General features: G+C 31.5%; 1 protein-coding gene across 1 annotated transcript in view; it reads right to left on the bottom strand.

Annotated features, from left to right (window-relative positions):
- Positions 1 to 3,238, bottom strand: part of LOC126742000 (probable G-protein coupled receptor Mth-like 1) — a 160,058-nt gene extending 156,820 nt beyond the window's left edge. Inside the window, exon 1 of the mRNA XM_050448523.1 lies at positions 2,352 to 3,238. Coding sequence (XP_050304480.1) covers positions 2,352 to 3,069 — 718 coding nt within the window. The 5' untranslated portion in view covers positions 3,070 to 3,238. The remainder of the gene's footprint in view (positions 1 to 2,351) is intronic.
- Between the last annotated feature and the right edge of the window lie 14,494 nt (positions 3,239 to 17,732).

Here is a 17,732-nt window from a genome sequence, read left to right as displayed (position 1 = left end):
CGGTACGTTAAATTTGCCCAATTTTTTTTATGGGTTTGAAAAGTGAAAGGCAGCTAGTCAGATGAAAAGTAAGAATGATACAAATTTGGTAGCGGTTTTCATAAATTATAAATATAGAGTGGAAGTTAATCGTTAAAGTGTTTTCTTTATGATATATTTAAATGGAGAGTTTTTGGTTTTGTTCGCATATTTGTCTATATTTTTTTTCTCTCAGTTTTACTTTGAAACTATTAATTTTTCGCGTATACAAATTCATAAAAGTTATACAGGCTGTCCTTAAATGGTTTTATCAAAATGTTACCATTTTAAGCAATTTACCTTTGTCCGAAATTTCTCCGATTCCGACCTACAGGCGGTAAAGTTAAAAAATGAAAAATTATTTTTTAAAAATGTATGATCATTTTGTATTGTAAAAGTTTAAAAATTTGTACCCAGGAGTTTTTTGAAATTCTAAACCCGAATATGCACACCCTTTCACTGTGGCCATCGGAGGACACTTCACACTGCACTTCTAATGGTTTAAAATGTCCAAAGCTCTTTTTCTCGTTGTAGCTTCTTAGTTTTTTGTGAAAAAAAAACTTCTGCATTAGCTCGAAGATTATTTGTTATTAATTTTATGTGCATGTTTTTTTTTATTCATTTTAAGAGTAGCCGCATTTTATACCTCTCTAAGAAAATATTGTTTAGTCGTTTCTATAGTTTAACTTCGACAACAATTAAATATCTTTCTTCAGCATTTATCGTGCCGCCTGTACAATATACCAATAAAGAATATACCGATATGTTACTATTAAGGTTTCCAAATCATCGTGTTTCAGGCCATCCAACATTTTCTGCAGTACAAAAATGTCTTCAGGAGACTGGTCGCTTAGCTCTCAATAGTTTCTAAACTTAAATACGAAATTCTAGAACGCTTTGAAGAATATTCGGGACTAAGGACCAGGCGAATAGGTGTGGCAATGGGAGTATCCGAAAATCTCGTTATTACATATGTTCTATCTACACCATAAGACCCCAGTTCCTAAAGTTTTGTAATTTTATTCATGTAGAAAGAGAAACAAGCCTTAACTTTAGCAATAATATTCTGTTTACTGACAAAACTTGTTTCACGAGGAGAGAGTTACATAATTTTATAATAATGTACCTATATGCTAAAGAAAATCCACATGCAGTAAAGCAGTAAAAAACACCCTTTTCAATATAAATTTATTATTAATATATGGGCTGCTATAATTAGCAATTTCACTATTCGTCCTGTAATTCTTCCCACATGATTAATGGGAGAACAGCATCTACAAAACACTTAGGTAGTTGGATTTATTGGAATATGTACCTCTTTAACTTAGCAGAAAAATGTGGTTTATGCATGATGGTGCTTATCATTCATAACATTTTTTAATAATTGTTAGAAATTATTTGAATGGTTGGTATCCAAGCGGATAGGTAGAAATAATGATGCTGACGTAAATTGGCCCCCAGTTTTCCAGATTTGACTCCTCTGGAATTTTTCTGGGGAACGGTGAATAATGAAGAGGAACTATGGCAACGCAATCAAGATGCAACAAATAATCTTCGAGCAAATGTAGAAGGTATGCAGAGAGTTAATTTTATTAAATGTAAATATTAAAATGAGAGAGTTAATTTTATGTTAAATGGAAAACATTTTTCACAATTTTAATAAAATCCGTATTGTTACTACACTGAGAAACAAGTTATGGACATTGTAAACCAGTAGTGTAAAGAGGCAGTAAAGTGCAGTGTAAAGCGGCGTCCAGTGAAAATCCAGTGAAAAGGTGTGCATATTCGGCTTTTAGAACCCAAAAAACTCCTGGATATAAATTGTTTAAGTAATGCGTTAAAAAAGGTTTATAAATAAAAAAACCATTTTTATTTTTTTAAACTTTACCGTTCTGTAAGTCGAAATCGGCGCGATTTCGGTTTAAGGAAAGCTTAAATCGGCTTATTTTTATCTCAGGAATATGTTGTAAGATTTTGTAAAGATTTTTTATGGACATCCTGTATGTTGTTTGTCTATTTTTCAAACTGCTTGTTCTAAAAAAATATTTAGCTCAAAGGCCACATGAACGCGAATGGCGAATATGAAAAAACGCTACAGGCGCCTGAAAACTGGCGTACCAATTTAAAAAAAAAAATCTCTACAGGAGAATCATATTTATCGAAAACGGTAAGCTTTTTTCTTTCAACTTTACCACCCTGTAGTCTAAAATCTAAGGTATTTAGGACATAATGTACATCAATAAGAACTTTTTTGCTTGGTTTTGTCAAGCAAAAAAATTACAGACATTTATCATTATCTTTTTTTAATTTCATCCCATTTAAACTTAACTTACCTGCTTGCTCAAAAATATGCTCCAAACAATAATTTGTACTTGGCAAAAAGCTAGGCATAATTGCGTTGGTCGTATTTATTATTAGAGTACCATTTTCCAAAACTTGTCCTTCTTGCAGTTTTCCGGCTACTGCAAGATCATCTCCTTTTTCGCAATCTGGAAATCCTGCGATCAAAGTTTTGTCCTGACCGACATCAATGTTATAACTATCCTTAAATCTAATGCAGGTTGAATTAAGATCTGCATATATTCCACCTTTTCCGCAACACTTTTTTATCTGTACTGAGGACATGTTTTGGGATTTATAGATAGGTCGACAGTACATTACAAATTCATAATCTAGGCAGTATTGATTAGGATTTAGATACTTTTCGTAAGTAATACTAAATAAATGACCATTAGCCAGTGGCATTGCAGTACGAGCTTTAAGTGGTTCTATTGCAGGTTCTCCGCTACACCGGGGCTTAATGCTACTTTTTATCTCCCACCGTGGAGGTAAGTTCCCTATAAATCTCGTAGTAGTTCCATTAAGATATACCGTTAACTCCCAGGAAGAATTATATGAATTTAGGCATTTGTAGTCTGAAGTTAACCGCTCGTCCATTGCACAACATTTTGCTATAGCAATTTTCTTCACAGGGGAGACTGGAGGAATCTTATTTGCAAAAGTTAAATTAAGCACAATTAACGTCACAAGAACACTGTTTATTCCAGCCATGATTCTAAATGAACAAAATGCAATTTAATTCAAAAATACGCGCCAAGTCGCAAAACGTAAGAAAGCATCGCGTCGAGAGATTGTCAGAGAACGACGACGAATCAGACGATTGTCAGATACGCGATACGCGCCGATAGGCACAGGCAACTGTTTCTTCGGAATCGCCTCGAAGTTGAAGTTAACAGTTAGCGTTGGACCAACCTTGCCCCTTACCTTTGTTGTATTATAGTAGCACCGGTGCGATAAAGTAGCGGGGAGAGTTCGCCCGTATTCAATTGTAAAATTGGTAAAGTATTTGTATACAGGGTATTTATTCGATATGTGGTCAAAGTTTAAAATGCTATTTTTTACTCAATTATAAGTTTAATATAAGGTAAACATTAGATTTGGACGCTCTTTTTTAAAAAAGCATAATTGATTGTGAACAGATGGACAAAGCAAAAATAATATTACTTAATTCCAATAAGAATAAAGAATAAAGAAAAAAAGAGAAACGTTTTTCTTTCATAACAGAAAAAGAAGAAAATTTCTTTCTTTAAAAATAAATTTCTTACTGGATATTCATTAATAATTACTGCAAACTAAGTCCATTGTATTCAGTATGGATAGTGGTTTCAATATAGATGGTAAAAGAGTTTCATTTCTGATAGTATATTAAGTGATAATTCTATGCAACCAGATAATTCTTTCAATAGCATAAACTTATTTTTTGACCACTTAAACGCCATTATAGCAACAAAAGGAGCTGATTACTTATATGGCTCGCGGGATATAGATTTTCGACCAGAAAGCTATTAAAATAAAGAAACTTTTAGTAGTTTTGGTTTATACTTTACCAACAACTCAATGACGCGGTCCGAGTCGCAATCCGAAATTTATTTTATCTTTACCCAACCATAGCCACTACAATATTTTGACCCCAATAACCATTGGATTTTCTGATCACCTATAGCCTTAAAATTAAAACTTAACGTAGGTAGAGGTGGCAAATGCTCTAAAGAATGACTAATCAGACGATCGTTTTTAGATACAAACAAGGCAAAATTTCATAATTATCTCTTCCCAAACTTTCAACAGTGTGTACTATGCCACTAATGTCGATCAACAATTTTCAGCATTTTTAACATTTTCCAGAATGCCTTTTATCATTCTTTTTCTAAAAAAATAAAACTAAAAAGAAAAAGTAGAAAAAGCACTTCTAAGATAGTCACCAAGTCTAAAGAACTCAAAAAAATTATCCATTGGCTGTACCAAGTTAAAAAAGACCTTAAGACAAAAAATTAGTACATATCTTAATAAAAATTATAAAATTTTAATAAAAACATCAAAGGGACGTTTAAAAATTAATAAATCTTAACATTCATGAATCGACCCCCAAGGACAATTTATATCCCTTATGTATTGACGGTGATATGATACCAGATCCTCAGATCATTTGCAACATTTTTAACAGCCACTTATGAGGTTATAAAAGGTCACTAACCCTCAAAAATCATCACTTATTCAGTTCTCTAATCCTCGTATGACCGATCATAATCCGAAATCCTACCTTATAAGAACAAATGAAAATTGTATAATAAATGTCCGCTCTACAAGATTCGCTTGAGTTGGTGTTATCACATTAATTACATTTAAAAAATTTTGTGAAAAATTTGGTTCATCGTATTTTGTGTTGACTAGGGTGAAAAAGGAAGTGCATCTCTTAGGTTCAATTCTCCTCCATATCCATGCACATGTGACGGGTTAGCAACTTTAATTCATACAAAAAGGAATTTAAGTAAATTTTTAAGATATTACTTTAAGATTTTTCATTAAAGTGTGTCTCTACTTACTGTGACTTGTTTAAAAAACATACTGATCCTATGTTTTTTCTGTTTAAGCAGATTATGCGTGACCATATGAGTCGTGCCCAGTTTGTTTGCTTACAGTTTTCCTGTGTTACGTTTTGCAATAGTTTAATTTTGTGTTAGCTAGGTTAAAACTTTTTGTTTTTGCTAATTTTTAATTTCTTAATGTGTGACGCAACCTATATGCATGTTTTGTATCTTAGAGCTTTCAATGAATAAATATTTTTTTTTCTATTACGTACTATATAAGTATATTTCAAATTTAGATAATACAATCTTATATATTCAGTTAATAAAAGAAAATAAGAAAATACTTTTTTTAGTATTAACAAGATTATGAAGAACTTAAGGTCTTTAACGATTTGATTCCATATATTACTTATATTAGGGAGCTTTAGATTTTACCTATCTACCTCTAAACTAATTTCAATATCCTGTCTAACTTTATTTCTCAATTTCATACTTAAGAAAGAAAGAAGAGCAATTTACTTAAATTGAAAATAATTTATTTACCTAAATCAAAATTACAATTTTACATAAACTAATGTATAAAAATGTAAGTTAATCTATATTCTTATGATGAATTCATAAATATAATATAGAAAAAGTTAATATATTTTATTGGGTTTTACGTCACTATTTCAGTTAAAATGAATTTAAAAATTATTAAAAAGAAGAAGAAAATAAACTTTTTCACGCCTTTAGAAGAAATATGATCTTAAATCTTTACCGATAAATTTTGTTATATTTAATCGAATTCAAGTTCAATAAATCTTAAATACAATCATTTACTTGAGGAATAATAATTGTTTTTTGTTTTATACGCAGGAGTTGAGGTTTTACCTATCGACCTCTGAGCTCGTTTCTTATTTTCAATATCCTACCTAACTTTATTTTCTCATTAAAATTGAAAAAAACTAAAAGCTTATTTATTGAATAAAAAGATCTAATTTTAACCAACGATTTGGTAGTTAAATCTACTACTGTCATCAAGGCAAATAACATAAAATTAAAGTGTATATAAAACTACGCAACTTTTTTTGTTCTTCTTTGCTGCTTTTATCACAATTTGTGAAATACTTTCAAATTTCAATTTAACGTTGGTTTGACTTTGAAAAACTGTTTCAAAAAATCGCAAAGAAGGTACAAAGGATACATGAATAAAATACAGCGTGTCCGAAATAGAAAAGTCTGCTCTGAAAATCTTGAAAATAAATTGTTCAGGCAAAAATGGCCACAACACGTCAAATTTAATATCGAGGGGAACATTTATTGACAGAAATTGCGTTTCTCTGACGTCATTCTCTCACTCGCCAGAGCCACCATGTCAATTTTGTTAAATGGTAATAGGGGTCGAGTAATACCTTGAATTAAACAAAAATACAGCCGGTAATGTCTCTACATACGGCTATTTTTATTTTTTATTTTATCAATGGGTTCTCACGAAATATGATCCCACGAATAAACGTGGCTAACATTCAAGTTTAAATTTTGCAATTTATCATGGTTCTTTTTAAATATAATAAGACAGTGATTCCTTAATTATTTTTTTTCTCCAAAACGGTTCATTTTATCAATAATGGACAAGAGTGCATTTTCTTTAGTTTAAGGTTCAAGCTATCCATATTTATTATTTCAGAGTCTTTATCACACAGGCCGTTAAAAATTTAAGCATTATCATGTACGACCTAGTCCGCCCCTGGTAAAATAAACAAGGTAAATGTATTTTAAAGACTGGGTTCTAAAAGACTGTTCTTAACAGTGTTAATCACGTAAAACTTTTATTAAATATTACGGAGTACTTCAAAAGTTATTCAAGAAAAACTGATTGCCAGCAGCGTTTTTAAGGGGCCGTTTCTTCATTGAGAGGGCCTATAGGAAATTTTTTTATACTATTGTAATGTGCAATTGACTATTTCGATACAGATTATTATAGAGAAATCATATTACAATAATAATGAAGATTAACGAAGAAGAAAAAGAAGGAAGTTAAACTAAGAAGGAAAATAATCTTATGTCAATTTTCTGTGGCGCATATTCGAAATCAAATGTTCACCTGGTTCCATAAAAAACCTTTAATATTTTGGCACAAAATGTATAAGGTAAATATTGGAAGACTTTAAAATACTTTTATATTATTATTTATTAATTATACAGTGCGGCTCTTAATTGTCCTCCCCGCTCTTATCTTTTAAATGCATTTATATAAAAATTTGAAATTTGGCACAGATCATTAATAACCTTAATACTACTTTTTGCTGGCTCATTTTGCAAAACTACAAAATGACACCATTCTGAAAAATAACTATTTTACTACAAAAAATTTTGAAAATGTGTATCATTAACTTCAAGAAAAAAATAATCTATTGGAGAACTCTTATAAACTCTCTTATGAACATTTTGGAAAGTGGCAACATCAATATTGCGACATGTATCAATTATTCTTTGACGTAGATCGAAGATAGATTCTGCTTGACGTAGACTTTTTTTCCAAGTAGCCCCATAAAAAAAGTCCAGAGGTGTAAGATCGGGCGAACTGGCTGGCCATTCGGTACGCCCTCGACGACCAATCCTTCGATTAGGGTAAGTATTAGTCAAATATTCTCTAACATTTCTGCTAAAGTGAGGCGGTGGCCCATCTTGTTTAAAAACTGTTTCCAACTCTAATTCATGAAGATTGTCTTCAATAATCTCAAAGATCAGTGGTCATACTGCATTTTCTAACTTGTTTAAGTAAAGATCCCCTATCAAATTTTGGTCTAAAAATAGAGGCTTAACAATATGATTCCTTAATATGCCAGCCCACATATTTATTTTTTCTGGATATGGTGTGTGTTTCACGAAATTACGGATCTTACGTCGGACTTACGTCGCTCCAATAACAGACAATTTGTCTATGAATATTACCATAAAAAAGTACATTTATTACTGAAACAAATGTTTATTTATTTGTTTATTTATTTATTTATTTTAATATACGGCAGAGTCAGTTTACAAATACAAAATACTAGATAATATAACAATATAAATACAATAATAGAATTACAAAAAAAGTATACCAAGATAAAACCTCTGAAAAAAAAATCATCAATAGGGCTAAAAACTAAATTAAAAGCTTAACACTATCCAAGGAACGTAGGTTAATGTGTAAGATTCTTAATTTTTGATTTGAATGACGGTAAGCCGCTGGAAAATGGATCCAAACTATTATCATTAAAGAAACGCAAAGTCCTAGTCAGTGAAGAAAAAAACCCATAGTTGGCCGAATGAAAGGGTAAACGAAATATAGAAGAGTTAATCCTTCTTTGATAGGTGTTAAAAGGAATTGCTTCCAAGACGGTAGGACAATGATATAAACCATTTAAGATTTTATAAAACGTTAAAGCATCAGAATAATGCCGTCTGACTTCTAGATTAGAGATATTAAATTGGACACTGATAGCATTAGTCGATGTAATAATTACGAAAAATATTAACTTCAGCTCTATAAGCAAGGGATCTTAAGAATCTTCTTTGTACAGCCTCAAGGCGTTCAATATGAGAATCATAATAAGGGGACCAAATTACAGACGCATACTTAAGCAAGGAACATACCAAAGAGTAATAAAGTAATTTGAAACAGTAAGGTGAAAGATGTACACTATTTCTAATAATAAAACCAAGACTACACATACTCCTGTTAATAATATCCAAAATGTGCGGCAAAAAAGTTAGCTTGGTATCGAAAAGAACACCTAAATCTTTAACTGTATCAACTGACTTAAGTTCGTTATTATTGATTGTGTATTAATAATTAATAATTTTATTAGAACGACCAAACGAAATACATACACACTTCTTTACATTCGGTTCCAGACTATTGCTATTACACCACTCAGCAACACTACTTAAATCCAATTGAAATAGCTCAGCATCAAGATATGACTCAATGGCTTTATACAGTTTAAAATCATCAGCAAAAGCAAGATGTTTTGAATGAACAATTACATCACTCAAATCTCTTATGAACAAGTTAAAAAAGACCATAAATGTTCTTCACATAAGCAGGCTGGCCTCCTATTCTCTAGGTCATTACTACGTAAAATTCCATACGTCGATCAGGATTCTCTTCTGTCAATAAATAAAACATTTGAATTTTATATGGATGAAATTTATGTTTTTTAAGTACCCTTTTCACACTATCCGAAGATACATCACACGTATCAGCAACTGTGGAAATAGAGTGTTGTGGATCTCTTACCATAACTGCTATAACATTCACCTGCTTTTCTTCTTGATAGCTCTGGACGCCCTGCATTCTTCCTACTGGAAACACTACCCATCTCGATAAATTTCTGAATTCGGTTGCGATTTAATTTTTTTTTCAAGAAAATTTGCAAATTTACTTTTAATTGCAAATAAAACTTTTAAGGAAGAAATATAAACCATAATAAGTTATAAAAAAATTATAGCACTTTAAAATTCAACAGTGCAGTGTCCAGTCACAAAGCAAAATGCATAATCTTCAATTTCTCAACCTGTATAATGAAATAGACAAATCGCGATAGCTTTTATCCTTTGAAATCCACTAATTAACTATGTTTAAAATTTTCTGATAAATACCAATAAAACTTCCATTAGACCATTTACTTATATGCATCACATTCTTTTCTAAAATATCCGATACATTTCTTATATACACGTCATTATTGTTGCGCTGTGATAATACGAAGACTTTCATCAGTAGTCATTAAGCTTAGTTCTTTTTCAAATGTAGTGTTCTAATTGATCACTTATAGGGTAAAACGTGTTACCGTTACCCATTAAATATAATTATATACCATTTGTAATTATCTATGATTAGTATCTATGTAAAATGGATGGTTTCTTCGACATAAGTTTTATATAATTTATAATAAAAAAAGAGAGTAAAATTGTTGAGAGATCAAACTAATTTAAAACTGGTATAAAAAAAGTTTTACTAATCTACCTAATGGCTAAATATAAGAAAATTGTTAAAAGACACCAATAAAAATCTAGGTAAACATAGTGAAACACCAATGGAGTAAATATAAAATACTATGGTATAATTTATTGTGAAGGAAAATTAAAAAAGGCACAAGGATAAGGAAGCTAAAGCATCAAACTGTTTTAAATGGATCTACCTAAATCATGCAGGAAAACTTAGGAAACAAACTTACCTTTTAAATGGTTTAAGAAAAACAAAATTTTACCATGGGATATACTTAATGGGACTAATTTTGTAATCTGAATTCACCTGACGCACCATCTGAAGTCTAAGCGTCTAACTTCTGTACTTTAAGTTTACAATATATCTTAAGTAAATTGAGCGATGTACCTTAGTAAAGAGAAAATATGGTTTATAAAGAGATATAAGAGAGGAATGAAATTAGGCTCTAACAAAGCTATATGCTAAGGAAACTTCCGGCTCTTGGGAACTCTAAGTATTTTCGCTGAAGAACTTTGAATCTCCTCAAATAGTCAATAGTTATGGAGCAAAAGAATTATTATATTACCATAAGCTAGACTTTCTGTAGGAACAAACTGACATGTCAAATATGCTTTAAGCAACATGAAGCCAAAAACTATTTAAAGCTGCAAAAATAATGTATTATGTATGTATAATCTAATATCAGGTATAATGCTTATTTTAATAAGAGCAAACAACTCAGGATCCTAATTATCCTTACGTACCTGATGAATTTAACCCATTTATTAACTTGTTGAGAGCTAAAATCGTTTATAATAAAAAAGCTCTAATGAGCGTCTGATGAAGAAGAAATAACAAGAGCTACTTAAAGAACTAACTGCTGACAGTAAGAAAGAGATTCTTTTAGTTTATAATAATATTGTGAATAGATTAAATTTAGATAGAAAATACTTGACCTGAGACCTAGCAAGTAAGTCTGTTTTGGTATTGAGGCATTTTTGATGTTTTATAATAATGCAAATTTTAATAAAAATTAAGAAATTTTTTTATACAGTGCTATCATTTCAAAACGAACCACCCTTTTTATATTTCATAAAGTTCTGTCAATCACCGCCTCACCGCCAGCTAACCTCACTTTGATATGTCAAAAGGCAACCCCCACCGTGTGACACATCATTGTAAGCGGCATTTAAATGTCTATCCAAGAGTGCCAAAAAAAATTAAATCGATTGACGTACCAGCGAACAGTGACCAAAAATAGTGTCTGGGAATAATGGATATTTTATCGACCTCAAACTTTTGTATTTTAAATGGCTACCCTAAGTGTGCTACATCATTTTAAAGGGCATACCTGACGTATAAGCGAATAGTAAAAATTAAAATCCTTCAAGAACTGGGAGAAGACGATTTGGATAAGAGAATTAAATTTTGCGAACTGATGTGCCAGGGAATTGACGAGGACCTTCATTTAGTAAAGAACATCTGCTTCAATGACGCCCGTGTTATGATGATGATAGGAGGACCAGCCTGACACACTATGCTAGATCCAGAAGAACTTCCATAATTATCCTTATCCGAGTCCCGATAGGAAAAATGAGGAAAGCATCTATGAAGTAAAAACCATTCTAAAGGATCTACAAAATGACATAAAATAAATGAGGCAGTCCATGGAGTTTCTCAATGAAATGTATGAGGAAAAGCGAAAACGGAATAAAGTTATTGCGGAGATGTTCTCGGAAACATGAAAAGAAAACCAATTACTTAAGGAAAGGGTTTCCAGATTGGAACAAACAGTAAGTATTCAAGAAACTGATAAAATAAAGAATAATATGTGCATCGGAAATATAACTCGGAAAAAAAAATCTACTCCTGAGAAACTTGTTACATTATGTAACTTTCTAAATGTACCTTCATTGATAAGCAACTTTGAATAGACGAAAATATGATTTTAAAATTGTTAGAGATGATCGTAGATAAGGCAAAGGTGCAGGAATTTTGCCGTATGTGTGAAATACATTACATTGTGAAACACTTAACCACCAAGTAACTAATTATTTTGAGCAAATTTGGATTGGATTTAAAATAATTTAACTTAATGACCTTCTATGCTATTGTGACGGTGAAAACTTGAGGCTGATGGATGTAGGAGGGTCTTTCAGATATTACTTCTGAATCTGGGTCTTATACAATTTCTGTTGCGTATTTACAAGAAAACACGAGTAAAAGTATTTTTAAGTCTCTCAGGCAGTTTAAATAATAAATAATTCCTTCCAGGCCCTTGTGATACGAATGATCTCCAGATCTACTGGTATCTGATAATCTTGTTTGTCTTGGGGACTTTAATATCAATGTTTTGGATTTGTACTCAATATATACACAAAGATACGAATACATAAATGAACCGACTAGATATTGTCAATCCAATGCTACTCTAATAGATTTAATTTTATTTTAAGCTTTCACTATATACTAAATTCCGCTGTCGATCCTGTTTTTAAAATCTCACATCACTTATTAATAAAATGTAAACTAAAGCTACAGATATTTAAACAAAAAACCTTTTTACTTAAAGTACAGGAAATTCTGCAATTTTAAGCAGCAAAACTTCTACCATAATCTTTTATCTATAACATTTCATAGAATTTTTGACACCACCGATATTAACCATAAACTTGAATTATTTATTTATTTATTTAATAGACGGGATCAACCCCATTACAAAAAAAAATATTACAAAGTTCAATAGTTACACCTAACCATAACTTGAAATAGCTAAAATACCAATATGTTTTTACAGGCAAACCAACACAAAATCAACAGAAGAGTTTACACAATCTCTCTAATTTGATTCCTAAATTTAGACAAGCCAATGCCCACGACTTCAATATCCTCATGGTTGATAATATTTAAGGTTCTTTCGATTGGGGAGTGAGTGGCATAGTTGGTAATGTGAAAAGGCAAAGCAAATAGTCGGTTTCGTCTCAAGAGTCTTGAGGGGACATTGAAGCTAATTCTACCGAGAATGTCGGGGCATACAATTAGACCATTAAGAAGCTTAAATACAAGGGTTAAATTACCACGAATACGTGTTTCCCTCAATGTTGTCATAGCCAGCACCTCCCGTGCATCTTCATTATCTTTCCAAATTTAATTTAAATAGACAAAATCTTAAAAACTTATTCTGAATCCTTTCAAGGGCCAGACAGCTGTTCATGTAATAGGTGGTCCCCCTATTATATAAATATAGAGTATATCATTGAGCTATACTCCAATAAAGAAACCACCAAAGACATGTACACTCTCTTACAGGTCTCGACTGATAGCTCTCTACAGTTACGCAGAACAAGACCCAGAACCCTGGAGGACCTAACCACTATATTATTTATATGTATATTATTATTAAAATTTAAATGATCATCAAAATAAATGCCAAGATCCTTGATTGCATCAGAATACTGAACAGGGCTTCCCTCTATATTGTATGATGTTACAACTTTTTTGGTCTTTGGGAGTCTGGATTACTCTATAAAATTTCAGGTCATCTGCAAACAATAAAAAGGCACTATTTTCAAAACATGTAGCTATATCATCAATGAAAATGTTAAAGAGCAATGGTGAGCAGTGTCCACCCTGAGGTACACCAGAACATATATTGATATTGCTGGATCTAGCACTACCCAATCTAACCTGCTGAGTCCCGCCTGACAAGAAGCTTGTGAACCAGGCAACTATATGATTGGAGAAACCAAACACTCTAAGTTTCTCCTGCAAGATTCTGTGATCGACTTTATCAAAAGCCTTGGAGAAGTCTGTTTAAATCACACATTATCATCTGATTTAAATATTGGTACCACAAAACTATGCTTCCATAATGACGGAAAGAGTGCTGAGCCAAGGTATTTCTGAAAAAGGAAGAATAGAGGGCGAGAAACAGTACAGACACATTTTTGTAAAAAATAGTTTGGTATCCCATTAGGACCTGAACTAACTTTGGCCTTTAATCTTAAAATTTTATCAAAAATCAAACCAACAGACAGTTGGGGATTAGGAATTGTCATATTTTCTCCCATCTGTTGACCCATATAATAATTGTTATTTTTATTTATATTAGTATTGTAGACAGTTGAAAAAAACTGGGCAAAACTCTCCGCTATCTGTTCGCAACCAGAAAATTCATTATCATCATAATACATTGAATTTGGAATTTTATTTACTGCCTTCCTACTGTTGAGGTGATACCAAAAGCTTTTAGGGTCAGTACACAGTAATTAGTCTAAATTTGAAATATAATCACGGTAGCAAATATTCGTTAAAGTTTTGCCCTGAGATTAGAAAAAGTGACATAATCAGATTGATCACGAGTACTGATGTAATTCTTGTGAGCAATCTTCTTCTGTGTAACTAGATATTTAAGTTCACCCAAGAACCACTTGGGCAAATCAGATGTCCTATATCTTTTGAGAAGAACAATAAGGGCTAAAGAGTGTTTTTTCTTGTATTCTCAGATTTATAAGTATCAGTATGTCATTTTTATAGTTAATTGAAAGATTTGTTTCACCACTTTTCTTCCTTCTATTGAGTTCAGTGACCACCCGTTTGATGCACTCTCTCTGCATCATGGTTAAATCACCTTTAATTTTATATGTATGATTCCCAGGCACCTTTCGTCCAGCCGACAGTATCTCCTTAACTATCCTGCTCTCGGAAAACACTACCTTAAGTGGCCGAACATAATTATCTCTTTGCTTTCCCAATCTAATCACCTTGCCCATTTTGTTTACAGCCGATTCTTTGTTTATAGATAACAGAAGTTCAGATTATTCATTATTTAAAACATACCTTACTAATCTTTTTGACACACACGCACCGTCAAAAACAGCATACATCTCGAAAAAAAAATCTCCCTGGCTTACTCAAGAAATTAAGAACTTAATATACCTCACAAACAAAGCACTTTGTACACATTTCAAAGATCCTAGAGAGCGTTCACGGACTACACCAGAATACGTCACGGACGATATTCTGGAAGCTGCAGATCGTGGTAAGCTTACTGTGCTCGTCTTGTTGGGTTACTCCCAAGCATTTGACAGGCTTAATCATGAGTTAATCATGATTCAGCGTTAATGCTTGTCTTTTGATGAGGAGTTATCTAGCGGGGCGGCTACAGTCTGTAAAGCTCAATGGGCAAGAATCTACTAAAATGCATATTCTTAATGGGGTTCCATAAGGGTCAATCCTCGGACCTTTTCTTTTCACCCTATACACATCCTAACTGCTAACTTGCCTTAAATACTCATGTATTTATGTTTATGCTGATGATTTCCAAATGTATTATTCATTTTTGCCCGAAAAAATCTTAGAAGCTCACAATAAGATTAACGAGGATGTCAAACTTTTAATTAGTGCTTATTAAAAACATTGTTTAGAGCTAAATCCAAAGAAATGTCAGTAAAACAAGATGAGATGCGTATTCAACGAATACAAAACCCCTGTTCGTTTAATCGGAGGTATAAGAAAATATGATAGTGGTGTAATTGCAAAGATGAAAGAAATCGGAGGGCTTTCCATGAAAGAGAAAAGACTACTTCATATAGTTTTATATCATAAAATAATTTTTAATGCCCGACCAAGGTATTTGTATCAGAAAATTCAGATTTGATGCTCATAATTTAGAGTGAAATTAACTGTTTGCGCATTAGGCAAGTTACAGTTAAATTTAATTACCTCTGCATAAAGCAACACAAAGCATAAAGCAACATCCTTTCATTATCAGGTTATGGCTTTTATAATAGGGTTCCAGATAACTTACGGTTTGAAAAACATATGTGTAAAATTCTCTCAAAATTCATATAGAGTTTAGTTATGATTAAAATTATTTATAGATAAAAAATTTAATTTCCAGTTAAATAAATTGTCAATTTAGTTTTGGTTAAGATAGGCAGCTAGTCGCCTTACTTCGCCTTTTGTAATAATTTTTGTTGCAATAAAATCATTATTATTATTATTATTATTAAATTTAAAATTAAACGCCCCCCTGTTTATCTAGATTGATGTGTTTTTTTTAAATGTTAGTAAGGGCGGTTCGTTTTGAAATGAAATTAATGTATATTACATCAAAATAAAAAACAACTGGTAGATTATAACATGTGGGGAACCTAGTCCACACTAGTTTCGAACTTGATGTCAATAGTAACAGAATCCATTGAAAAAGCTAAAAATCATTATATACCTAGAAAAAAAAAATAATAAAAAATCTAACTTACATAAGAAAGTAATAAAAAGAAATATATATTTAATAGTAATAATAATAAAAAGGTATTTATTATTATTATTATTAGTTACCCAAAAAAAATTACAAAAATGCAAATCAAAGTAAATAAATACAGTCAGGCAACTAAAAGATCTTTTAATCAGATTTCCAGGAATCTTCTACAAATCAGGATTCCCTGGGTTCTGTTGCGGCCTGTCAATATTAAAAAATAAATTTAATACTAAATATAGTTAAATTAAAAAAAATAAAAAATATTAAGCTATAATAAATAATCTAATGAACACACTGAGAAAAAGATAGGGTAAAGAAAGGAGAGGGACAGGAATGTGGCATGTTAATATTAATATTAATTATGTATGAGATAGTTTTGATAAAAAAGGAAAATACATATTTTTATACTGACATGGAAGAACATGGCTCATTTATTTTAAATTTGTTAATGTTATGCATATCTGTTCGGTAGCTAACTTTTGTTAGAAAATAAGGAGGAGACTGAAAAGTAAGGATTTTCTAAACGAAATCAAGAGAATGCAATATTCGTCTATTGTGCATATTACGCCCATTAACGTATTTTAACTGATGATATGTTCATGTCGTTTTATACCAAATATAAGTCTCAAACGTGAATTATAAAGTTTTCGAATTCTAAATATGTCATAACCGTCTAGCCAAGACCCGTGTCGCAAAAATTGAGGGACGAAAGCAGTAAGGCATTGCAAAGTATTGTTTTTATAACTGGATTTAAACAATACCTTTATGAGAAAATTGTTTTTGTGTGGAATAACCAGTTCTTAGTTTAAGTGTAACATGTTCCTTAAACCTAAGCTATCTGTAAGTCCTAAATTTTTTGTAGAATTTTTAAAAGATATTTACTCATTATTTATACATATGTAAATTTAAATTATTTAAAAGGTTAGCACGAATATTACTTTACTAAATAGTATTGCTGTTGATTTACCAGAATTTATTTTCAAAAGAAGTTATTGAACGTACGCAAACGCATGTATAAAAGAACGTTGAGCTTTACAAAAGTACACGAAAATCTATACATTTTATTTTTGAAGTTTAGAAAATACCATTGAAGCTGCCCAGTCAGGCGCTCTTATTCTTATAAAAACTCTTCTAAGCGATTTACTGTACCAAAGTCAACTATGTCCTTAGGAAGTTTCTTGGACGACCACGTGCTTTAACCAGTTACATAGACCGCAATTACTGGTGAAGTTTCCTCTTTCCAGAGAGAATATCGAACACTCGTCAGTGTGGTTGCAAACTGCTATTTAGCACCATGCATGTGGGCTCCGAAAATTGACAACTTGTCTCGGAATACAATATTGATGCTAAGGCTTATTTATCTACATACGCTACGCATATCTTTCTGTATCCATTTTTTAAATTAATGTTTTTTTTAAATATAATAAAGATAATAAACGTAGATGAGTGGTTGATCCACTTGACTTACGCTTTAATGAATATTTCACAAAAAGTGTCAAAAAATTAAAAAAACACGGGCATATTGGAAAAAAATATATTCACTTCAAAAAATAATCCACGAAATCCTGATTTGCGATAAATCAAAAGTTTTTGCTTCCTTCTATCTAATGGCGTAATAAAAGAT

The sequence above is a fragment of the Anthonomus grandis genome, chromosome 11, assembly GCF_022605725.1.
Source record: "Anthonomus grandis grandis chromosome 11, icAntGran1.3, whole genome shotgun sequence".
In the NCBI taxonomy this organism is placed as follows: Eukaryota; Metazoa; Arthropoda; class Insecta; order Coleoptera; family Curculionidae; genus Anthonomus; species Anthonomus grandis.
Note: the sequence above shows the minus strand (reverse complement) of the source record. Positions and strands in the feature narration are given on the sequence as shown.